This window comes from Mytilus californianus, unplaced genomic scaffold (genome assembly GCF_021869535.1).
Source record: "Mytilus californianus isolate M0D057914Y unplaced genomic scaffold, xbMytCali1.0.p SCAF_2, whole genome shotgun sequence".
NCBI lineage: Eukaryota > Metazoa > Mollusca > Bivalvia > Mytilida > Mytilidae > Mytilus > Mytilus californianus.
Window position 1 is genome coordinate 28,685,644 of NW_026262668.1, and position 26,918 is coordinate 28,712,561.

Genomic DNA, 26,918 nt, shown 5'->3' on the forward strand with positions numbered 1-26,918 from the left:
TATCGGTAGATGCAAGTTTTGTAACCCTTTTACATGTTTGAAATAAAAATAACCTTTTTTTAGACAAATGTTAAACAAGACAAATACATATGGAAGCAACATATACATTGAAAAATAAAGTAGCCCAAATGCTATACAGAAAACTAAAGCAAAAGCAACAAAACCCCTTTAAGTTGAATCAGACTTCCCCTAATAAGTTTTGGCTCCACCAGTTGTGACGATCGGTATCTATGATGCGTTTGCTTGCTCATTTCAAGAAAAATCCGTCTAAAAGTCTCATTTGGTGATATTACAATCAAAGAAAAGAGGCCTGGATGGCTTTTGAAAAATATCAGTGTTCAGCTGTGACATATCAAACAGAAATCCTGAAATATCGTAACAACTGGGAATTATTACTCCATATGCTGGGTTTCTTGAATGTGAGTACCCAACAAGTAAACTTCGAGATGGAAAATCAAAATCATCTCTTTTATATCAACCGACCTTTATTTTCGACTTTTAGATTCAAGTCAATGTATGAAGCTGACTGAAGATTTCTGATTTCTTTATTTTAAGTTCATTTAAATAGATGCGATTAACCTAAATATGCAAAGTAAATTAAAATTACATTTTATAGATTTTGTGCGTCCGAAGCGCATTTCTAAATATACCTTCATCAAGAACGTAAAAGCTTACATAATTGAAAGCAAAGGCTATATTGCAAAAAAAAGATAGCAACATTAAGATCAACATTGAGGGAGTCCTATCCAAAGAGTTTTAATAATCTCTCAATTTTTTTGATTTTGAGAAAGGCATGTTAAAAAATCATTTCAGAACCGAAGCACAGACTAATAAGCTGACGATGTCATATGTGACTTGGAGGACTAAAGAGCTGAATCAGCAGCGGTATCGACCCAGTGATAGAAAATGAAAATAAACACCACTGTCTAAAGTGTAGGTTGCCCACTAACATGTTTAACCCCGCCACATTCTGTATGTGCCTGTCCCATGTCAGGAACCTGTAATTCAGTGGTTGTCATTTGTTGCTGTGTTACATATTTGTTTTTCGTTTATTATTTTGTTCATAAATTAGGCCGTTAGTTTTCTTGTTTGAATTGTTTTATATTTGTCATTTCGGGGCCTTGTATAGCTGACTATGCGGTATGGGCTTTGCTCATTGTTGAAGACCGTACAGTGACCTATAGTTGTTAATTTCTGTGTCATTTGGTCTTATCATTGGCAATCATACCAGATCTTCTTTTTTATATTTATCAATATGATGCGTCCGATGCTTTCTTCTTGATAAACTGTTAACAAAAAAAAAAAACCGCTCCATTGCAAGAATTTGAAATTCAAGAAAGTACAAGTACTTGAATACATTAGGAGCTTTGTGACCAAAAGTGACATATAATAATTTGAAAAAATTAATCAACCGTAAAGTTCATGCTCTTTACCTGTATCGTTACAATATGTAATTGACGTACGCCTAAAATATCATCCCCATTTGGCAGTTTTGGCTTAGACCACTTATATAGCGTATAAGTATGATTCATTAAACTAGCGAATTGAGTATTGTGTTTTCATGACCAAGTCTAAATACGTCAAGAGCAAATTGTTCTATGAGAAAGTAAATGACACTATCCTGATTTGCAACGTTTAAGTTGTATTTTGCCAAAATGTATTGCTAAGCTCTTCATGTGTATCCTTTCAAACATTTTAAAGTATACATGTATCCATGATTTTTATTTCAGGCGTTTCTGATGAGGATTATATCACAAACTATAAAGATTATCATAACACACGTTTTTATATTCCCTTTGGATAGTTTTATATGTTTACATTAGTAAGACCACAAAAACAGCACAATCTACTTTATTTTTATCATTATCAATACTATAACTATGATTATATTATTCATCATCATCATTGTTATCATAATTATCATGATACAGAATGAAATAATAAATGGGGAATGTGTCCATGGGACATAGATGTTGATGCCCCCTGGCCCAATTGCATATAACTTTATAAAGGGACATACCTTATGAACAGTAAAAGTGACGCTAGCCAAATTCGTACTTGGTCTGAGTTTTTTGGTAATAAGCATTGTGTATAAGTTTCATAGCATTTGGTTGAGACAAACTTAAGTAAGAAAACAGAAACGAAAAATTCAGCATTTTTTCCATTTGTAAAGGGCATAACTCTAGAACGGCAACAGTGACGCCACCAAAATTTATACTTGATCTGTGTTTTGTGGTTATTAGCATCGTGTATAAGTTTCATAACATTTGGTTGAGGCAAACTTAAGTTAGAGAACGGAAACGAAACATTCAGCAATTTTTCCATTTTTAAAGGGGCATAACTCTAGAAAGTTAGAAGTGACGCACCCAAATTCAAACTTGATCTGTTTTTTTGTGATAATAAGCATTGTGTATAAGTTTCATAGCATTTGATTGAAGCAAACTAAATAGAGAACGTAAACCAATTTCGGGACGTACGGACGTACAGACGGACAAGGGTAAAAATTAATGCCCCCTCTGCTACGGTGAGGGCATAAAAAACATCAACGATAATTAAGTAACTATTCACTTTAAAAATAATCTCGTTTTTGGTAAGCGATGCAATTACTTTAGAAGATCGTGATTTTCATTCGCATGAAATGTAATGATAACAAAGGTAAGAAACATAATATTACCAACAATAAGTATCTTGAAGTTCTACCAAGGGTAAATGGCAAAACATTGTGTCTCAGTCTCATTTTCTAATAAAGTTGATTTTACCTGTTTTCGTTGTAGTTAAGTTTTTTCCTGGTTATATTTTATTTTTAGCTATTGGAGTCATTAAAAAACTCATCATAGAGACTTTCAAATGAGATCATGATAAGTCCTCTTTGAAATACGATTATATACCTATATGGAGTCATTTTCTTTCAGAAAGATATGTCTTTCTTTTGGAGAAACAACCCGAATAATACCAATTTTCACTTAAATGTGCTTCAATGACTACTTATGTAGGATATTATTTTTCCTGATAAGATGCAAACTAAAGATTACTGAAACATTAAAATAATTTGATACTTATCGCGTGTTGTTGACAATTGAGTATTACTTTTTAATTTTCCATCTCTAAAACAGGCTTTAGACAAAAACAATCTTTCCACTGAAATACTTGAAAACGCAACGTCAACGCACATTTTAACTTTGGAAACAATATAATGTGAAGTTTTGTTAAATTATTGCTACAATTAAGGGACATTATGTGAGATAATAACGCAAAACTTTTCATAACACTTTTCAACAATCCAAATTTTATTACATTCGGGTGTAGGATTTTTAAAACTTATCGATTCATAATGTATTGGAAATTGTACTTTGATATATGGATGTCCGTTTTTCCTGTTACATGCCTTTTACGATTTTGTGACCTCTTCATGCCAGTTTTTGATTTTTTTACTTTTATACATACACTTTTTTCTCCATCAAATGACCAAATATTCTTATTTTCAATAGTGAAACAGCCACGTACTTTATAATGGGGGTAATAATATTTTATCCGGATTCTCTATTTTTGACGAGAAAAAAATGTATGGCCGGACAAAACAGGAAAAAAAATACTTAGAAAAGTTCTTTAGAAATTGTTGAAACATTAATTTCCACCTTTTCATGTGCCTGTCCAAAGCCAGAATCATCGTCCGTAGAACGTTATAATACGTCATAACTCAAAGGCACATATATCCTCGAATTCGTTCCGTAAACACATCATTCAAAAACTACCAGTACAATATGATGTCGTACATATACAAATAAATAAAGATTAAAAAAAACCGTCCTAATTTGTCTGTTTGTTAGCTGGTATTTTGACGGATATATTTGTCATCTGTAGGAGATTATTAATCAACTTTATATCTTCTAGTGAATATTGCTAATAGCCGACGCCATTGTTCGTCAGGGCATTTTGGAAATAACATTAACTGTACTTTCGTGAGGAATGCAGGTTTGTTTTCCAATGCATCAAACTGGAATAAAAAAAATAAATAAAAGATAAATAAAAGAGAATTGGGAACAGTTTTGAATCTTTGTGTATTAATTACAATTTTCAGTTTTTAAGTTCAATTATGAAGCAGATTTCGTAAGATTAGATAGTATACTTTAGCCGTAATATCCATATGCAAACAATTTAACGAATTAGTTCTTCATCAAATGCACTATGACTGCTAGTATCTATACTTGAGACAGATAAATACAGCTGAAAAAGTCAGTACAACCATGTTTACTGTTCTTATGTTCTAGTAGATAGATGAAGGCATATATACAATTTATCTGTACATTATAAGAGAGAATGAGTGATAAATCATATTTGGTAAAATTCTTGCATTTAAAGATTTTTCTTTGCCTAAAGACTAAGAAATAGAAACATATGATACCAAGCGTTTACTTAATAGAATAACAGTCACAGAAAAGCAGTCAATGCCATGGACCGAAAAAAAAGATGAAAAGACAAAAAACAGTTCAATACACAACATAGAAAACTAACGACTGAGCAACACTATCCCAACCAAATACCGGATTTAATTTCAGGTACTCCGCAGGAGTAAGCCAAAAAAATGCTGAACGAGAGAAACTTTTGTCTTGCTATAACAGCCCACTCTGTTAAGTTTTAACATTTTTATCAATTTATTTACATTCTGCTCAAACAATTTTGAAGGCAATGCTAAACTTTCTGTTTGATTTTATGGCGAGTTACAAAATTTTGGAAGTTATTTTAAAATTAGGAATACATCTCCCTCATGCAAAGTTCTGATTCCTTGCCCGACTTTGGCTATACTTTTTTGTCCTTTTTAGTTTATAGCTCTTCATCTTTTAATAAGCTTTGGATTTTCATATACGTTGGCCTCGAGCATTACCGAAGAGACATTGTTTGTCAAAATGCGCATCTGGTGCAGAAAAATTGGTACCGTTTATGTTATTAGTGAACCTGAACTGCTAGATGTGGTCATTGGGCGTAATTTTAAAAGTAGAAAGCAAGTCAAATAAAAGAAAGTTTAATTAGATATTTGATATTAACATATTCATAAAATCTCAATCATATCCGTATTAAATTACAATCATGTCGAAATATATTTATGGGTTCAAATCAGATATGAGGTCAATTACTTTTGAAAGTAATTAATTACATTCAATTACAATTCAAAATCTTCATTTAAATTACACATTACATTTGACTTTTTTTACCAATGTAATTAATTACTTTCCAATTTGTTGTAATGTAATACATATCATACATTGCTTAATAGTAATAACAAATGAGATCTACAGTGAGTATTTTCAAATTCAGCCAGTATCAAAGAGGAGTAAAAGTTAGATACCTGGTGTGTTATGGGAAGAAAGAAAAAACATTCATTAAATGACATTAATCTAAAGTGCACATAATACTTTGTTCATTAGGACTAGAGGTATGGTTTAGCTTAATTCTCAAAATGATAAAAAGCCTTACTTAATATTTTGAAAATATAGAAAATTTTGTTTTAATTACCTATTGAAATTTTATATTTTAATGTATTCATTGAAAATGATACAAAAAGAGAGCCATAATTTTAATATTTTGAAATGATTTTTTATCTTGATCACAACTTATTAAAATTATTTATTCTAAAGAAATGATTTAGAGAGCCTGACTTTTAAAAAAAATATACACTAGTTTTAATCACAATTAATTAATTTAAAAAAATCATGTACCAAGAGGTAAATTTATCTCTCTGTAATTGGCTTAGCACCTGTTTGACATGCAAACATAACTGTTGTAAAAACAGTCATTATATAGTTTATAATAAAACAAATAGCCAGAGGTTATATTTATTGATTAACTGTGTCTGAATATACATTCAGAATATAGCAAAATGCTCTCGACCAATGAAATTGTAGGAATTGATGCTTCTTGATTGTAAGGAATGAATGTAAATCATTTTCTTAGTAAGGGATTATCCTATTGTTTAGGCCTATTTACAGTTCAAATCAAAGAGTTTCTATAAATAAGTTACAACTGCCTCGAAGCACATTTATCAGCTTGAAAGGATTTGTGATTGAAACTGATTAATAAAACATTAATTATGAAAAAAAAATAACAAAATAAATAATTAAGAATATTTTAAAATAACTTTATATTACTAAAAAATAAACTATACCAGAGCAATGCAAAAAAAGTAAAAAAAAAATTTGGAAATTAAATAGAACTAAATATTTAGCTAATATGCTTGCCAGAACTCAGATTTCTGGATCCGCGTTTGGTAAAAAAAGTAATTTCAAGTATTCTGATAAAAAAGTAGATAATCTCTTTCTTTATGATTAAGGACGAGCGTTAGTGTTTTGTTTTCACGAAGAAAGGGATAATCAGTCTCTTATAAACTTAGAACTTAGAATATTGTAAAGTGCTCAAGGCTCAAATGATCTCTTGATTGGTTTTATTCAATAATTTGTTTCATTGTCAGTGCAATGTTTATAATTAATGGATGACTCCCTTTGTAGGTATTTCAATTATATATTAGTCTTACTGATGTGAGGACTAACTTTTAGTTTTTGAAATTCAAATAAATTGTGTTTTAGACTTAAGTTGACAAAACAGTACAATGAAATGGTAGAAATTTTCGTCATTGTGAGTATAAGTGTAAATTATGTTTTGAAATTTTCCTCGGAGTTCGGTAATTTTGTTATTCTACTTTTTAATTAGGAATAATTGTTTAGTTTATTTACAGTTCTATTTAATTAATTCAAAATTAGAGTTACAACTAAGTTCCATTCCACAAACAATTTTATTCCAGCGTTTTACATCAAATACAACTTAATTAACTAAAATTTAACAATTATAAGAAAATGTTTTTTTTTTAGAAATTTAAAAGTTACATTTGTTATTCGATTTCATGTATGTACCGGTATACTGGAAATGACTATTCCTACTAACTGCGGATACAGTAATCTGATTTTTGGGAAGCGTATCAGCTAAAGATTTAGGTTAAATCTAGTTTTAAAAGTTTTTTGTTTTCCTTTTCTTCTTTCACACTCCTTTTTTAATGTTTTGTTTTGTAACTTCGAAGTTCTAAATATTCACATACTAACACAAACGATACCAATTATACTGCACACGCAAACTTCAAACGTATTTTGATTCTTTTTGTTTGTTTCAAAATTCGCTTTTCAATTGATCATTCTGTAATTTTGATAAATGTGCTTAAGGCAGTTGTGACTGATCTATATACATTCTTTGTTTTGAACTGTAAGTAGGCCTAAACAATAGGATAATCCCTTACTAAGAACATGTTTACATTCATTCTTCACAATTAAGAAACACAAAATTCAACACTTTCATTGGTCGAGAGCACTTTGCTATATTCTAACATCAACTAATTCATAAATGAAATAAACAAAAAATAAGTCATGCATTTCTCATAAACATTGCACTAACGATGGAACTAATTCTTGAATACAACCAATCAATATTCTAAGTTTGTAAGAGAATAAGTATCCCTTTCATCATCTCGCTAACGCTCGTACTTAATCATAAAGAAAGGGATTATCATTCTCTTACATATACGTAGCTAACAAGCTAATTAAGGTATAAGACAGTGAATTACTAATGGTTTCTTTTAAACACAAATTATGGCATGTTTCTACAATCTTTTTTTCCTTCTTTTTTTGTTGTTCATTCAATACAAAATAAATAATCTCCCATGGTTGTGTAATTACAGAAAGTATACTGTGTAGGCTTTGCTTAGTCAGCTAACTACATTTACTAAGGTCATGGCTTTTCATCATTTTTTGAGAAAACACAAGATTCAATCTTTCTGATCCAAAATTTCAAATGTAATTGAGTTGTAATTGAGTTGTAATTGTCAATTACAGACAATTTTGGTTTTGTAATTCATTTCTTTCTATTACTTGTAATTGGAAAATGCTCAGTTACACATTACATTCAATTACTTGAGAAATTGTAATTAATTACGGTCAATTACAATTACATATTTCAATTACCCCATGTCTGGTTCAAATTTACGGGTATTATATCATAGTTAAATGAGAAATATTCCCAGAAGATGTATAAAGTATTCCTTGTTTGTTGAGCGAATTTAACCGTAGAGCATGTTTTTGTTTCGAAGTTATTTTTGTGTTTTAATATGATTTATTGAATCTTTGAAATTAATCGGTGTTTTGTTTCGACGTTATTTTTGTGTTTTAATATAATTCCTTTAGTCTTTGAAATGAATCGCTCTTTTGCCTTTCTTTATATGAAACTGTAGTGCGTTAAAAATGATTTTTTTCTCCAACTCCATAATGCATTTTATTTGAAAAGAAGTAAATGTCTGCATTATTTATAAATAATGGAAGTCGAAAGTTTTATGAGAATCGTATTCTAGTCCCAAATTAGGTATAGAGTCTCGCTTAAGTCAAATATTGATATTATATATAAAATATATAAATAAACATATAAATAACCGATAACCATCAAATACCCCATTTCTAAAAATAGCTTTTATATTATGTAAACTTTCACTTTTATATAGCACCCGGAATTAAACTGGTAAGCAAATTCTTCTTGACAAATCTGGAATTTATTGTACAGATTAGTTTCAAAATTGATTCAGTACCATTTAAAAAGAAGTAAAAAGGAGCGATTGACAAAGACCATATACAAGAAATTATTAACTTGCGTGTGATGGCTTCTCCTTTGGACGATATGACAGATCAACCGAAAGAGGATGATGAACATTCGTTAGAAAATTATACGACAGAACCCGAAAGTCATATTTCACAGAAAGGATATGATGTATTATCAAGTGATATAGCAGAAAACAATAAACTTCTACCACAAACTGAACCGGACAAAGAAGCAGAAGTTGAAAAACATACAAGCTTTCTCTGGAAATACATGAATAACCATGCAACCCATGATCGAAGTAATGAACCACAACCAGAAAATAATTCAGAGTCAGATATTTGTAGCAAACCTTTGCGGATTGTTAATAGGAGCGAAGCCAGTTCTGTTACTGTTCAAAAGAACTTGGAACCTGAAAAAACACGACCTTATATGAAATACTTTATTTGGTCAATCATCTGTGTCTTTGTAGTAGTGGTATTGGTAATAGCAACGGTCTTTATAACAATTTTAATTTATAAAGAGGTAGGACTTTACCTTTATGTATAAACTAACTGTATGACAAAGCAACATAGTCAGCGACAGTCAGACATTCATTATTTTCTTTTTTAATGATACCCCGTTACAAAAAAAAAGATAATTGAAACTGTGGACATGTAGAAAACTATCATAGTGCTTGCTTTTATGATTAACAATGATGTGATGATTGGTTGTACACCCCGTTACAAATATTTATAAATGGAAAAATTTCAATAGCTAATACTTTCACTTTAATGATATTGGGATAATTAGATGGTTTGTTATTGTTTTCTATTTATTTTGCTTCATTTATTTATTGTTTTATAATTTTTATTATTATCATATATATTTTTCTACTAAATGTGATATAATTTTTTTTTATTTATCTTTTTTTTTAAACAAAATGAAAACTTCGTTTGATTGGAACATTTGTCTGTAAATATGAGAAATTGCTCGTACTTTTTCAGTGTTGTCAGGAAACGCACTTAGCGGAAGGTACTCGGGAAGGACCAGTTTGCCAAGACCTAAATAGTACGTATATATATATGGTTTATCGGTTTCGCGTTTTATTTAAAAACATATATGTCTGAATGAATCTTAAAACATTTTACATAGAAAGAGATACAAGGAAAATTTTTAAAAAGTTCATTCATATTGTAATGTAAATCAAAATCTTATGAATGAAACAAAAATATTGAAAATGTATTGATTATGGCCAGAGCGTCTTTTTCCATTATTTTCCATTCCAAAACTAATATTTTTTGTCGCTGTTGGACGAAATCGTTTTTTTTTATGTTCATATGAACAAATGCAAGATCAACGAAAATAGCACTCTAAGATTTGGTGTGCCCGAAATGCTTTACTGGATTCAACTTCACCAGGAACACTAAAACCAAATAGAATGAAAGCCAATTATGTATAAGCGTTAAATACTTGAGGTGCTGAAAGACAAAAAGAGACCAGGAAGATAGGTTGTTCATGATAATACTTCTCTATCTATTTTTTGACTGGGAAATTGAAACTTCAAAGGTGGTGAATCCTGTAAAATAAGAATAACAAACAGTACGAATAATATTCATAAACGATTTATAATTTTTAACACATACATTCATAAAATGTTTTAAAAAACTACAAATTGCTCAGTAAACGTTTCCTTTCTCTTTTGTCTAAGACTAGAATGTTAATCGGTGCACACCCAACAGATTTCGCACAAGTTTGAATTCTAAGTTCACAAATTCAAACCTTTTGAGAAGAATTTTAAGAATTAAACAGATAACACACAATTCTGAATCTTGTGTTCACAATAGTTATTGAAATACGTATACATCAAACATTTAAAATTCATGTGGAAGATAGATTTTGACAGTACAATCTATTAATCATAAAATGATGGCGATAACATGGGAGATATTCAGTTTTGATTTTTTTTAATAATCTTTGGAGAAAATCTTTTAATCTTATGTACACTAAAATATGTTATAATTTTTCTGTTGCAGTCCGTTTTTAGTTCCTCAACAAAATCTGATTGGAATGAATGTGTGATGAAAATAAATGTTTTTTGACTTTTACCCGCTTTTTGTTACTTTTTGTGGTCATATGAGCTAAATGTATCCCCTGTTACATATCGTCCGTTAACTTTCACGTTTCCGTCTTTTGCACAATTTAAGCTTGACAGGATTTGCTAGTAGTGTTCGTAGCCAATGCATTGAAAATATTAAGTTAAAAAGTTCTATTATGCTTTATTACTATTTTTGTGACAATATGTTTGGACAAACAACGTTTTGCATCGAACGATGTATTGTGAGAAATAACGTCACCTACAGATTTATGAATTGCATATGCATTCCAATTAAACTACTGTGATGTTATAATAAATAGTTATTCACCTAAAGCGCTGTATTTTTTAAGTGACCATGTGTGGTTCTTTTCGGCGTACCGGTCATCAGCTGACTGTGTCAATTCGCTTTTATATTACTACACCGATGCCTCATAGATATAAAACAAACAAATTACATGTATATTTTAAAAAGCGAAAATATCTGTAATTAATATTAATTGTTTAAACAATACCGTTGCACACAATAAATTGCAGGATAAAGACAATAAGTGTATAGTGTCTTTAAATATCAGATGTATTTGTACTCAGCTCAATTCTATCCACACATAAAGATACGGCTCACTTTAACATGGAACATATAACACAGGCTGGCTGATATCTTCCGTGATTCTTTTTTCTAGTATAATAGACAAATATGGTTAAGAAAAATAACTAGAATTTATGAAGATTGTGAAGTCATATCGCGTGCATATGTGTAACCAATGAAAATGGGTTAAGAGCTAGAATGACTCGATTGACGAATTATCTTGGGCCTGTAGCTTTTTGAGATAGGGCGATGCATAAGATGTACGGAAGGCATACTTTTGATAAAAACATATCTATATACATGTATCTCGAAATTGAGAAAAATACATTTGTCTATGCAGCAACAATATTCTCGACAATTGTATGTAAACCGGGAGGAAACCAAGCTCGTGCAATAACTTATAAGAATATTTGGGTAGGCGTTCCAGATATAGGTAATCCAATTAAGCGCTTCAGACGCCTGCAGTTTATAGAGTGTTTTCCTTTAAGGTGGCTGAAGCGTCTTTATTAAAATCCATAGAATTTTTTAATAATTTGTCAAAATGAAGTTTTTGTCATGCTTTTTTCAAAAATAATATAAAAAATTATGGGTCACCGGACTTTTTTTCACGCTACAGGTTGTGCAAAACTGTCAGATTTGTATAGATTATGCATGGAAAATCCAATTTTGTGTGATAAAAAGAAAACTACATGATAGAATTTTAAGATAAAATGTGAGAAGATAGCTCTTGTAACATGCTTTCAGATAAGAAAAAGAAAGAATGGGGTCACCGAACTTGTTTTCTTGCTACATATTAAAATAGGTAGATTCACAACACTTTGTATTATAAAATTACTGTATCTGAGTTATCTCCCCTATTTTGGCAAAGTTGAAAAAAAATGAATCAAACACAAATATGGTGTTTTTTTTTAAATTACAGCCGTAAATATGATGAAACACAGAATTTTCTAAATTTACATCAAAAGTCTTACACATGATTTACAAACTACTCTCAAAATTTGCACATTTCATTTAAGATCTAGACCATCTGTTATCTGCTAATTCAAAATCAAAGATGGAAGAAGACACCCGAGCCACCTTAAAGAACACATTATATGAAAATAGTAGACAATGTTTATGACATAGTATACGACGGTCTTGAAGGATCATACAATCGATGTATAATGAATAAAAGTTCAACGTTATTAAAATTGACAATTTAAAGACGATATTACCTTGCTTTCACTTGCACTAATAATTCTTATCAAATGAAGGGCCTCAGTAATCGATTATAATGATCATTAGTTTGTCAACCCAGAGGTTTTGAGTTTGAACCCCGCTCGTGGCAGGTGCGTCCGAATTCAATCTTAATTGACTCGAATTGTCATTTTTCCTGCCGTCGGTCAACACTTCTCTCCATGTACTCTGACTTCCTCCACAAGTTGAAAAACAATCCACAGCATAGCCAAGAGTGCGGAAAGTTGCGTCAAACACCGACAATATATTAATTGGCGATTTTTTCAAATATAATTAGATTCGTTTAAATCCCTTAATCATAGTTTGAATCAATAGTTTATTCCTGTCAATTAAATTCTTATTAACGAATACATTGAAAAGCAAAATTGAGGATATACTCATTTTTATCGTACAACGTGGCACTACAACGGTACAAGTAGTAACGTCACTGAGGATACAAGTATCGTCAGTAAAAAGTTTGACGTTTTTCGAACTTGAACAAGATTCAGCATGTTATCAAGCACGTTTGCTTAGGACTTTTTATGTATCAGTAGGTTGGTCTTTCATTTTTCAATCATATATCAATTTAAAGAAAAACTATGTAACTAATGAACAAGAAGAATCTAATGTCGTAAAATTCTTTTTTTATTTTTATGATTTTTATTAACAAATTTAGTTTTGTTTTAAGCATCATGTTAAAAATGTCTTGTATCTAAAAAAAATTAACAACTATCCTCATTTAAAAAAAGTGATCTATCAACAAGCAGTATTCACATTTGAAATGAAAACAATCTGTTGAGTAGTTTATAATGTACAGTTTGCCTGAATAATTGTTACCCCAAACAAGAGCATATTTCTTGCTATATTTCTGCATTACCTTGATGTTTAAAAAAATCAATAATAAAATGTTATCATTTTGAAGTTTACCGCGAATATCCCGACAATCCTTAAAACGGAAATTGTTGTGTAAATTAATTAAACTGCCCGTTAAAAGTGAGATTAAATTTGTTTTCTCTTTTATAGTTGTTTTATCATTTTGGAACGACAAATTGAATATAAGTTTTCAAGGGAAGAATGAAATATCAGTCTACCAGATTGACTATGAAGGAAATGGAGCCAGCAAAAAAAAAGTATTGTGTAAACATGGAAAAAGAGCCTTTAGTATCTCGTGTGGTGAAGAGGAAAACAATTCATGTGTTTCGATCCCTGAATTTCCTGAAGAAAATTCAACAACATTTTTTTGCACATTATATTTACGGCATCGATATGCAATGCATACAGAAGAAAGCGGATTTAAGATTTAACATCCCAAAAAAAAATTTCACCCAGACAACATCGAAAAAGGCGCAAATGAAATAGTTACAGTATTGGCTTGTGTGTGACTTTCTGCAATTTGTGATTATATTATCACTTTTCGTAAACAATGCAATAATCAGAAAATCATATGTAATAGGTATATCAAAGATGGCTAATCGAAAATAACTTAAACTTACTCGATCGCTAGTAGCGCTAACAGAAATCAATCATAAAGGTAACTGTTTGAATTGTTCATGTACTCTGTGGATCCATTACTAATTGAAAATGTTCAGTGTTATAAGGTGAGGTAAAATTTTAATTGTATCAGTATTAATTGTAAATATTTCGAAATAGAAAAAAATGTCTGCATAGGATTAAAAGATGTGAGTTATTTTCGTTTGGGCACAACTTTTGCATTATACTGTGAAGTGATTAAAAGTATCACCCATAACCTATTGCAGTTCCATTGACCAAAAATTCTTCCAAATTTCCATAGAAGAACCAGAGACAAGTCATAATTGTTAGAGGTGCAAAGCGGAAAAATAGATCATACTTACAATCCTTCTAACATTTTAAGTCTAATTATCCATACGTTTTCTTTTAAAATGTCTTCTATATTAGCGAAAAACAGAAACCAATTAAATGTTCAGTAATATATATGTGGAGTTGTCTCATTGGCAATCATACCACATCTTCATTTTTATATTGGTATATGTTGTCAATAAGTTTCGATAGGAGATAATCTTATATCATCAAACTCTCATTTCATATGAGAAAGATTGGAGATAGATAAGACTGTCTCTGTAAAAATGTACAGATATTTGTAATCAGCGCTTAAATAATAACAGCGTTCCATTCAAACCTATTAGGATTGTAAGTATGCTTTAGTTATAACATTCCGCAACTAACATTGATGGTTTGACTGTTGTTCTTCTACAGCAGTATGGTGAAAGTTCTGACCAGTTTCCAATTACATTCAGCGTTTCAAACTTCAATAAATGGAGAGGAACACTTATAATCAAGTCACTGCAATAACAAATTGACAAAGAGGTAAGAGGTACAGGTAAAAATGTTTAAGCCAGAGTCAAAATTGACAAGCTGCTTATTCCCTCTAGACTGATAAGAATATACCCAAAAATGAAATAATATTCTATAAAGGTTTTTCAATGATTTGAAATGTATCCATTACATCGAAAGGCTATTAAGTTCTAAATAATGTTGTAAAAGACAATCTGAATAAATTGAAACTTGTAATTTGTGTAATTTTTAGCTTGCATGTGTAAAAACTAGTTTTATCCGACATATGTTCATAATTAGTAACATCGTCAGAGGGTGTCGGTTGTCAAATTCTAATTTTGTTTTGTGGCTTCATATTGCGTCACTCAATAGATATAGATATACCAACAAGAATGGATAGTTTTTGGTTAAGGGTTATTTGCTGTAATCAACCAAAAACTCTAATAATATGAATTTTTGACAGCCAAGGTTCCTCAAGATGATGTTCAACAAACCTATAGGGAGGCTGAGCTAAGTTTGCTGTTAATATAAAACTCAAGTTGAGCAAAATGTCATTTATTCAAAATTGATCATTAATTAAGAATGACATATTGACAATAGCAATAGTAGCAAATAAATGACAATGACTTTAAAAAGCAAAGGTGGGGTTTAGAAAAATGCCCCAACCAGTATATCATATATTACAGTAACAAATAGTTAGAAATGGTATACCGACTTTGGAACATCCAGAAGAGAAACCGACTATTAGATCTTTTAAACGAATATATAAAAAAAAAGAAGTTCATTGTCTTTGATTTTCAAAATTGTGTGAGATTCTTTTCATTTAGAACAACAAATACACAGCTGCTGATAGAACGTGGATTGTGGGCAAATATAGAAAGGTACAACCAATTATGTAACTTATGTACTAAAATACAAAGTTTGTGATGAGCCTACTACATATTTTAATGCATAGCTTTCGGTAAAGAACAAAAGATACACATCAATAATTATTTTACTAACAGATAGAACGCAATTGAATTTCTAGAAATAATGTCATGTAATCAACTATCAATTTTAAAGGAAATTTGTATGTATTTCAAATAGTAAAATAACAAAAATACTGAACTCCAAGAAAAATTCAAAACAGAAAGTCCCTTAACAAATGGCAAAATCAAAAGCTCAAATACATCAAACGAATGGAAAACAACTTGCATATTCCTGACTTGGTACATGCATGTCCTTTTGTAGCAAATGGTGGATTAAAAAATACACTAATCTTTTTTTTCTCAAAAAAATGATGAAAAGCCATGACCTTAGTAAATGTATTATTATATATCTTAATATATGTGAGAGAATTATAATCCCTTTCTTCATGATTAAGTACGAGCGTTAGCGAGTACTTATCAGGAAGAAAAGGATAATCATTCTCTTACAAACTTAGAATATTTTAAAGTGCTCAAGGCTCAAATGATCTCTTGATTGGTTTTATTCAAGAATTTGTTTCATTGTCAGTGGAATGTTAATAGTTAATGGATGACTCCCTTTGTAGGTATTTCAATTATATATTAGTCTTATTCATGTGAGGACTTACTTTTAGTTTTTGAAATTCAAATAAATTGTGTTTTAGACTTAAGTTGACACAACAGTCCAATGAAATGGTAGAAATTTTCGTAATGCGAGTATAAGTGTAAATTATGTAATAATTTAATTAGGAATTATTGTTTTGTTTATTTAACAGTTCAATTTAATTAATTCAAAATCAGAGTTACAACTAAGTTCCATTCCACAAACAATTTTATTCCAGCGTTTTGCATCAAATACTATTTAATTAACTAGAATTTAACAATTATAAGAAAATGTTTTTTTTTTTATGAAATTCAAAAGTTACATTTGTAATTCGATTTCATGTATTCAGGGGTTCAAATTAACATTTAGTACTGGAAGGTCCAAGACCTTTGAAACTCCAAACTGAAAGGTCCACAACATAAATCCCAGGTCCTACTTTATTTGAAATATTTCATAACTCAGTAAGATTAATGTGTTTTGGTCTTAGGTTACCTTGTTTAATTATATTTGAACTGCATGCAATATGTTGTTAAGTTTACAAATATATTGCCAGGCAACCATATAAATGTAGCACTAAACTGTCAGTGTCACTGTGGTATAACATGTATAATAATAAATGATGTAATTGTCTTACAAGTATATTATGAATTCAAATAATTTTTTTTTTTTTGGTATTGGGGAGGGTGTCACTGTGGGTGGGTGTGTTGTTTCAATTATTGGTAATTATACCATTATCTCAGGGCTTAGACTACTTCAGAATCATAGGGGGAAGTGACTGATAGGGAGAAGTGATGAGATTTGAAAGAGAAGTGCTCACTCAAGGCGCTACAATGTTTGATGTTTACTATAATATAAAGGGCTATGTGTATCTTTTTGTATATTGTTCAATTCATAACCGAGTATTCAATTAAAGTAACAGTTCAAATTCAAAGCTGTTTAAGTTCATCATATGTTGCACAATTATATTAGTTCCTCTCTTGTTAGAAACTACCAACTAAATATCTAGCACTAATAAAGAAAGAACTTTTTTTACATCAAAAAAGAAAAGAAAGTGTGGAATGCTTAATTTTTCCCTTTGGGATCAATATTCTGCTGTCAGATGTGCCATTCATTGGTCCGTAGTCATTATCCTTAGAATCCGGATTTCTTTCATAGCTGGTCCGTTTCCCGACTCCAATCAGTAGTTTGTACAAATATTTCAATGGCTGACGAAAAAATGTACAAAAATAAACGATGTTTGAAACGCTATTTGGAAGGGAATATTACGTTTTTAATGAAACGAATGGATTACAAATTTACTTAAGGCAACTTTCATCACTTCTAATGGGTTAACAAACTTATTTTGCCGACAGTTAAAATGGTTCAAGGTACGGTCTTAAGGGGTATACCATGACAATAGTAATATGGCTTTGAAATGACGATACTGATGGTTCAAAAGGTCGGCAAAGTTAATTTTTATTTTCTTTCAAATCGAAGGTCCGTCGGGCGTAGCAAGTAACCAAAATGAAAGTCCGATTGCAATAGTGGAAGGTCACGGACCTCGGACCACCGCTAATTTGAACCCCTGATACCGTATGCACCGGTTTATTGGAAATTACTATTCCTACTTACTGCGGATACAGTAATCTGATTTTTGGGAAGCGTATGAGCTAAAAATTAAGGTTAAATCTAATTTTAAAAGTTTTTTTTTCTTCTTTTTCTTCTTTCACACTCATTTTTAATGCTTTTTGTTTGGTAATTTCGAAGTTCTAAATATTCACATACTAACACAAACGATACCAATTATACTGCACACGTAAATTTCAAACGTATTTTGATTCTTTTGTTTGTTTCAAAATTCGACTTTCAATTAATCATCCTGTCATTTTGATAAATGTGCTTATGGCAGTTGTGACTGATCTATATACATTCTTTGTTTTGAACTGTAAATAGGCCTAAACAATAGGATAATCCCTTACTAAGAACATGTTTACATTCATTCTTCATAATTAAGAAACACCAAATTCAACACTTTCATTGGTCGAGAGCACTTTGCTATATTCTAACATCAACTAATTCATAAATGAAATACACAAAAATGACGTCATGCATTTCACATAAACATTGCACTAACAATGGAACTAATTCTTGAATACAACCATTCAAGAGATCATTTGAGCCTTCAGCACTTTACAATATTCTAAGTTTGTAAGAGAATGATAATCCCTTTCATCATGATAAGTACTCGCTAACGCTCGTACTTAATCATGAAGAAAGGGATTATCATTCTCTTACATATACATAACAAGCTAATTAAGGTATAAGATACAAGATTACTAATGGTTTCTTTTAAACACAAATTATTGCATGTTTCTACAATCTTTTTTTCCTTCTTTTTTTGTTGTTCATTCAATACAAAATAAAGAATCTCCCATGGTTGTGTTATTACAGAATTACTGTGTATGCTTTGCTTAGTCAGCTTACTACATTTACTAAGGTCATGGTTTTTCTTCATTTTTTCAGAAAACACAAGATTCAATCTTTCTGATCCAAAATTTTAAATTTAATTGAGTGGTAATTGAAAAGTAATTGTCAATTACAGACAATTTTTGCTTTGTAATTCATTTCTTTCTATTAATTGTAATTAAAAAATGCTCAGTTACACATTACATTCAATTACTTGAGAAATTGTAATTAATTACGGTCAATTACAATTACATATTTCAATTACCCCATGTCTGGTTCAAATTTACGGGTATTATATCATAGTTAAATGAAAAATATTCCAAGAAGATGTATAAAGTATTCCTTGTTTGTTGAGCGAATTTAACCGTAGAGCATGTTTTTGTTTCGATGTACTTTTTGTGTTTTAATATTATTCCTTCAGTCTTTGAAATGAATCGGTGTTTTGTTTTTTTTATTTTATATGAAATTGTAGTGCGTTAAAAATGTTTATTTTCTTCATCTCCATAATGCATTTTATTTAAAAAGAAGTAAATGTCTGCATTATTTATAAATAATGGAAGTCGAAAGTTTTATGAGTCTCGTATTCTGGTTCCAAAGTAGGAATAGAGTCTCGCTTTAGTCAAATATTGATATTATTTATTAATATATAAATAGACATATAAATAACGATAACCATCAAATACCCCATTTCTAAAAATAGCTTTTATATTATGTAAACTTTCACTTTTATATAGCACCCGGAATTAAACTGGTAAGAAAATTCTTCTTGACAAATTCTGGAATTAATTGTACAGATTTGTTTAAACATTGATTCAGTACCATTTAAAAAGAAGTAAAAAGGAGCGATTGACAAGGATCATATACAAGAAATTATATATTAACTTGCGTGTGATGGCTTCTCCTTTGGACGAAATGACAGATCAACCGAAAGAGGATGAACATTCGTTACAAAATGATACGACAGAACCCGAAAGTCATATGTCACAGAAAGGATATGATGTATTTTCAAGTGATACAGCAGAAAACGATCAACTTCTACCACAAACTGAACCGGACAAAGAAGCCGAAGTTGAAAAACCGACTGCAAAAAGCTTTCTCTGGAATTACATGTATAACCATGCTACCCATGATCGAAGTATTGAACCACAACCAGAAAATAATTCAGAGTCAGATATTTGTAACAAATCTTTGCGGAATGTTAATGAGAGCGAAGCCAGTCTGGTTACTGTTCACAACAGCAGTCAGTCAAGTATTTCTAAGAAATCTTTGCAAAACGATAATTGGAGCCAATCCAGTTCGGTTGCTGTTCAAAACAACTTGGTACCTGAAAAAACACGACCTTATATGAAATACTTTATTGGGTTAGTAGTGGCATTGGTAATAGCGACGGTCATAATAACAATTTCAGTTTGTAAAAAGGTAGGGCTTTACCTTTATGTATAAACTAACTGTATGACAAAGCAACATAAGGCGACAGTCAGAAATTCATTATTTTCTTTTTGATTGATACCCCGTTACAAAAAAAAGATAATTAAAACTGTGGACATGTAGAATATCATAGTGCTTTGATGATTAACAATGATGTGATGATTGGTTGTACACCCCGTTACAAATATATAAAAATGGAAAAATTTCAATAGCTAATACTTTCACTTGAATGATATTGGAATAATTAGATGGTTTGTTATTGTTTTGTATTTCTTTTGCTTCATTTATATATTGTTTTTTAATTTTTATTATTATCACATATATTTTTCTACTAAATTTAATATGATTTATTTTATGCATGTATTTTATTTGTCCTTTTTTAAACAAAATGAAAACTTCGTTTGATTGGAACATTTGTCTGTTAATATGAGGAATTGCTCGTACTTTTTCAGTATTGCCAGGAAGCGCACTTAGCGGAAGGGACTCGAGAAGGACCAGTTTGCCAAGACCTAAATAGTACGTATATATATATGGTTTATCGGTGTCTAACATTTTTAGATTTTGCGGCTTCGCGTTTTATTTAGAAACATATATGTCTGAATGAATCTTAACACATGTTACATAGAAAGAGATACAAGGAAATTTTTTAAAAAGTTCATGCGTATTGTAATGATAATCACAATCTAAGGAATGAAACAAAAATATTGGAAATGTATTGATTATGGCCAGAGCGTCTTTTTCCATTATTTTCCATTCCAAAACTTATATTTTTTGTCGCTGGCGGATGAAATCGTTTTTTTTTATGTTTATATGAACAAATGCAAGATCAACGAAAAATAGCACTCTAAGATTTGGTGTGCCCGAAATGCTTTACTGGATTCAACTTCACCAGGAACACTAAAACCAAATAAAATGAAAGCCAATTATGTATAAGCGTTAAATACTTGAGGTGCTGAAAGAAAAAAAGAGACTAAGAAGATAGGTTGTTCATGATAATACTTCTCTATCTATTTTTTGACTGGAAAATTGCAAGGTGGTGCATCCTTGTAAAATAAGAATAACAAACACAACGAATAATATTCATAAACGATTTTTTAACACATACACAAATTGCTCAGTAAACGTTTCCTTTCTCTTTTGTCTAAGATTAGAATGTTAATCGGTAAATTCATGTGGAAGATCGTTTTTGACAGTACAATCTTTTAATCATAAAATGATGGCGATAACATGGGAGATATTCAGTTTTGATTTCTTTTTAATATTTCTTTGGAGAAAATCATTAAATCTTATGTACACTAAAATATATAATAATTTTTCTGTTGCAGTCAGTTGTTAGTTCCTCAACAAAATCTGATTGGAATGAATGTGTGATGAAAATAAATGTTTCTTTGACTTTTACCCGCTTTTTGTTACTTTTTGTGGTCATGTGAACTAAATGTATCCCTTGTTACATATCGTCCGTTAACTTTCACATTTCCGTCTTCTGCACAATTTAAGCTTGACATGATTTGCTAGTAGCGTTCGTAGCCAATGCATTGAAAATATTAAGTTAAAAAGTTCTATTATGCTTTATTACGATTTTTGTGACAATTTGTTTGGACAAACAACGTTTTGCATCGAACGATGTATTGCGAGAAATAACGTCACCTACATATTTATGAATTGCATATGCATTCTAATTAAACTACTTGGGATGTTATAATAAATAGTTATTCACCTAAAGCGCTGTATTTTTTACGTGACCATCTGTGGTTCTTTTCGACGTACCGGTCATCAGTTGACTGTGTCAATTCCCTTTTATATCACTACACCGATGCTTTATAGATATAAAAACAAACACATTATATTTAAAAAGCGAAAATATCTGTATTTAATATTAATTGTTTAAGCAATACCGTTGCACAAAATAAATTGCAGGTTAAAGACAATAAGTGTATAGTGTCTTTAAATATCAGATGTATTTGTACTCAGCTCAATTCTATCCACACATAGAGATACGGCTCGATTTAACATGGAACATATAACACAGGCTGACTGATATCTTCCGTGATTCTTTTTTTTATAGTATAATAGACAAATATGGTTAAGAAAAATAACTAGAATTTATGAAGATTGTGAAGTCATATCGCATGCATATGTGTAACCAGTGAAAGTGGGTTAAGAGCTAGAATGACTCGATTGACTAATTATCTTAGGCCTGTAGCTTTTTGAAATGGGGCGATGCAGAAGATGTATGGAAAGGCATACTTTTAATAAAACAATCTATATCTACATGTATCTCGAGATTGAGAAAAATACATATGTCTATGCAGCAACAATATTCTCGACAATTGTATGTAAACCGGGACGAGACCAAGCTCGTGCAATAACTTATAAGAATATTTCGGTGGGCGTTCCAGATATAGGTAATCCAATAAAGCGCTTCAGACGCATTAAGTTTATAGAGTGTTTTTCTTTAAAGAACAAATTTGTATTTATCATTAACTATGTGAAAATAGTAGACAAGGTTTACGACATAGTGTACGACGGTCTTGAAGGATCACACAATCGATTAATAATGAATACATATAAAAGTTCAACATTATTAAAATTGACAATATAAAGACGATATTACCTTGCTTTCACTTGGACTAATAATTCCTACCAAAGGGAGGGCCCAAGTGATCGATTATAATGATCACTAGTTTGTCAACACAGAGGTTCTGAGTTTGAACCCCGCTCTTGGCAGATGCGTCCGAATTCAATCTTAATTGACTCGAATAGTCATTTTTCCTGCTGTCGGTCAATAATTCTCATCATGTACTCCAACTTCCTCCACCAATTGAAAAACCATCTACGACATAGTCAAGAGTGCGGAAAGTTGCGTCAAACACCTACAATATATTAATTGGCGATTTTTTAAAATATAATTTGATTCGTTTTAATCCCTAAATCATAATTTGAATCAATAATTTATTCCTGTCAATTGAATTCTTATTAACGAATAGATTGATAAGCAAAATTGAGGATACACTCATTTTTATCGTACAACGTGGCAGTACAACGGTACAAGTAGTGACGTCACTGTAGATACAAATATTGTCAGTGAAAAGTTTGACGTTTTTCAAACTTTAACAAGATAAAGCATGTTATCAAGCACGTTTGCTTAGGACTTTTTATGCATCAGTAGTTTGGTCTTTCATTTTTCCATCATATATCAATTTAAAGAAAAACTATGTGAACTAATTAACTAGAATCTAATGTTGTAAAATTCTTTTTTATTTTTATGATTTTTATTAACAAATTTAGTTTTATTTTAGTATCATGTTAAAAAATGTCTTGTATCTAAAAAATTTAACAAATATCCTCATTTAAAAAAAGTGATCTATCAACAAGCACTATTCACATTTGAAATGAAAAGAATCTGTGGAGTAGTTTATAATGTACAGTTCGCCTGAATAATTGTTTCCCCAAACAAGCGCATATTTCTTGCTATATTTCTGCATTACCTTGATGTTTAAAAAAATCAGTAATAAAATGTTATCATTTTGAAGTTTACCGCGAATATCCCGACAATCCTTTAAAACGGAAATTGTTGTGTAAATTAATTAAACTGCCCGTTAAAAGTGAGATTAAATTTGTTTTCTCTTTTATAGTTGTTTTATCATTTTGGAACGACAAATTGAATATAAGTTTTCAAGGGAAGAATGAAATATCAGTCTACCAGATTGACTATGAAGGAAATGGAGCCAGCAAAAAAAAAAAAGTATTGTGTAAACATGGAAAAGGAGCCTTTAGTATCTCGTGTGGTGAAGAGGAAAACAATTTATGTGTTCCGATCCCTGAATTTCCAAAAGAAAATTCAACAACATCTTTGGCAGATTATATTTACGACATCGATAAGCAATGCATACAGAAGAAAGCGGATTTAAGATGGGAAACATCCCACAGAAAAATTTCACCCAGACATCATCGAAAAAGGCGCAAATGAAATAGTTTTCGTTACAGTATTGACTTGTGTGTGACTTTCTGCAATATTTGTGATTATATAATCTCTTTTCGTGAACAATGCCATAATCAGAAAATCATATGTAATAGGTATATCAAAGATGGCTAATCAAAAATAAATTAAATTTACACGATCGCTAGTAGCGCTAACAGAAATCAATCATAAAGGTAACTTTTTAAATTGTTCATGTACTCTGTAGATCCATTACTAATTGAAAATTTCAGTGTAATAAGGTGAGGTGAATTTTAAATTGTACCAGTATTCATTGTAAATATTTCGAAATAGAAAAAAATGTCTGTATAGGATTTTAAAAATATGAGGTATTTTCCTTTGGGCACAAATTTTGCATTATACTGTGACTTGATTACAAGTATCCCCCATAACCTATTGCAGTTCCATTAACCACAAATTCTACCAAATTTCCATAGAAGAACCATAGATAAGTCATAAATGTTAGTAGTGCAATGCGGAAAATAGATCATACAATCCTTTAAACATATCAAGTGTAATTATCAATACGTTTTTTTTTATATATGTCTTCTATATTAGCGAGAAACCTAAACCAATTAAATGTTCAGTAATATATATGTGGAGTTGTCTCATTGGCAATCATACCACATCTTCATTTTTATATTGGTATATGTTGTCAATAAGTTTCGATAGGAGATAATCTTATATCATCAAACTCTCATTTCATATGAGAAAGATTGGAGATAGATAAGACTGTCTTATCTCCCTATAAAACGTAAAAATGTATCAGCACTTAAATAATAACAGCGTTCTATTCAAACCTATTAGGATTGTAAATATGCTTTAGTTATAACATTCCGCTACTAGCATTGATGGTTTGACTGTTGTTCTTCTACAGCAGTATGGTGAAAGTTCTGACCAGTTTCCAATTACATTCAACGTTTCGAACTTCAATAGATGGAGAGGAACACTTATAATCAAGTCACTGCAATAACAAATTGACAAAGAGGTAAGAGGTACAGGTAAAAATGTTTAAGCCAAAGAGTCAAAATTGACAAGCTGCTTACTCCCTCTAGACTGATTAGAATATACCCAAAAAAAATGAAATAATATTCTATAAAGGTTTTCCAATGATTTGAAATGTATCCATTACATCGAAAGGCTATTAAGTTCTGAATAATGTTGTAAAAGACAATCTGAATAACTTGAAACTTGTAATTTGTGTAATTTGAGTCTGTAAAATTTTGCATCGAGGACCTGATCAACATAAATGTATTAATTAGTATTTGAAGGACAATACATAGTTTTATCTCCGACAGGATTTTAATTTTAATTTACGATGTCTTCATTGAAAAAAAACATATTTTGAATTTATCAAATTCATCAAAAATGTAATTTCCAGCAATCTGTAGAAAGATTTGTTTCACATGATCAGACATGCGTCTAAATATTGCGGGGAACCCAAGCTATACAGTTGAATCCGTGATGCTGTGTATTTTAATAAAAATTGGAAGTCTTTTGTTAATAACACTGGTTTGAAATTCAGCTAAGAAAATTGGCATTTTCTAATCATTTCAAGAATCTGAAAATTGATCATAACAATATTGATGGAGAAAACTTTTTTTTATGCCAAATTGCATTTTCTTTATATACGTTTAATGATGATAAGTAATAGAACTTTTATATTTGTTTTGAAATTGTGATTGCTTTAATAGATTGGCTTAAATCTCATAGCACTTCTTATTTTAACTTCAACAATAGCATTGTAATTGACAATGCAAATCATTTCTGATTACGTCATGGAAATTTGGTGATTTAAATAAATAGTATTTTTCTAAGGAAAACCGAGAATGTACAAGTTGATTGGTGATGAATCTGATAGAAAATTGCAAAACAGTTCCTTGGTTTTACAAATTGTGATACAACTACGTTGACTTCATAAAATTCATAAAATACCCAAACCGTTACAGAAACCATATTTGATGCACCATGGATAAATTCTTACACAATGACATGCAGTCCTCTTTTTACTCTTTATGAAATAATTTTAAGAAGAAATAAACTATCGATTTATTAATCAGAAAGTATGTCAAAGAATTTTTTAGCTTGCATGTGTGAAAACCAGTTTTATCCGACATATGTTCATTATTAGTAACATCGTCAGGGGTTGTCTGTTGTCATATTCTAATTTTGTTTTGCGGCTTCATATTGTGTTACCCAATAGATATAGATAACAACAAGAATGGATAGTTTTTGGTTAGGGGTTATTTGTTGTTATCAAACAAAAACTCTAATAATGTGAATTGATTTTGATATCATATGGCTAACAATCAAACTGTAAAATTATCACATTCTTAATATCAGTAAAGCAAATATCTTATGCCTGTTGTTACAATGTTATGTGGGAGAGTTATTAATATATGATCGAAAGCCATTACGAACATGCTCTAGTTTATTTAGAAATGGTATACCGACTTTGGAACATCCAGAAGATAAACCGACTATTAGATCTTTTGAACGAATATAAAAAAAGAAGTTCATCTTCTTTGATTTTCAAAACTGTGAGATTCTATTCATTTAGAACAACAAATACACAACTGCTGATAGAACGTGGATTGTGGACATATATAGAAAGGGACAACCAATTATGTAACTTATGTACTAAAATACAAAGTTTGTGATGAGTTTACTACATATTTTAATGCATAGCTTTCGGTAAAGAACAA

General features: G+C 30.4%; 1 protein-coding gene and 1 long non-coding RNA gene across 2 annotated transcripts; both read left to right on the forward strand.

Moving 5' to 3' along the window:
- Positions 1–8,538: 8,538 nt before the first annotated feature.
- Positions 8,539–15,050, forward strand: LOC127729646 (uncharacterized). The gene is made up of 3 exons (XR_007994749.1): positions 8,539–9,147; positions 9,609–9,672; positions 13,524–15,050. It is a non-coding gene; the product is annotated as an uncharacterized LOC127729646 (long non-coding RNA).
- A 4,174-nt stretch (positions 15,051–19,224) lies between these two features.
- Positions 19,225–26,555, forward strand: LOC127729645 (uncharacterized). Its single transcript, XM_052237498.1, has 3 exons — positions 19,225–20,225; positions 20,687–20,750; positions 23,870–26,555. Exons 1-3 carry the CDS (start codon positions 19,698–19,700, stop codon positions 24,202–24,204), a joined length of 927 nt encoding a protein of 308 aa, XP_052093458.1. The 5' UTR covers positions 19,225–19,697; the 3' UTR covers positions 24,205–26,555.
- Positions 26,556–26,918: the final 363 nt, after the last annotated feature.

Bases quoted from the DNA above. Each gene is read 5' to 3' on its own strand.
- LOC127729645 (XM_052237498.1), top strand. From the start codon at position 19,698: ATGGCTTCTCCTTTGGACGAAATGACAGATCAACCGAAAGAGGATGAA. The intron at 20,226-20,686 runs GTAGGGCTTTAC...GTACTTTTTCAG, and splicing joins CAATTTCAGTTTGTAAAAAG to TATTGCCAGGAAGCGCACTT. The intron at 20,751-23,869 runs GTACGTATATAT...TCTCTTTTATAG, and splicing joins AGTTTGCCAAGACCTAAATA to TTGTTTTATCATTTTGGAAC.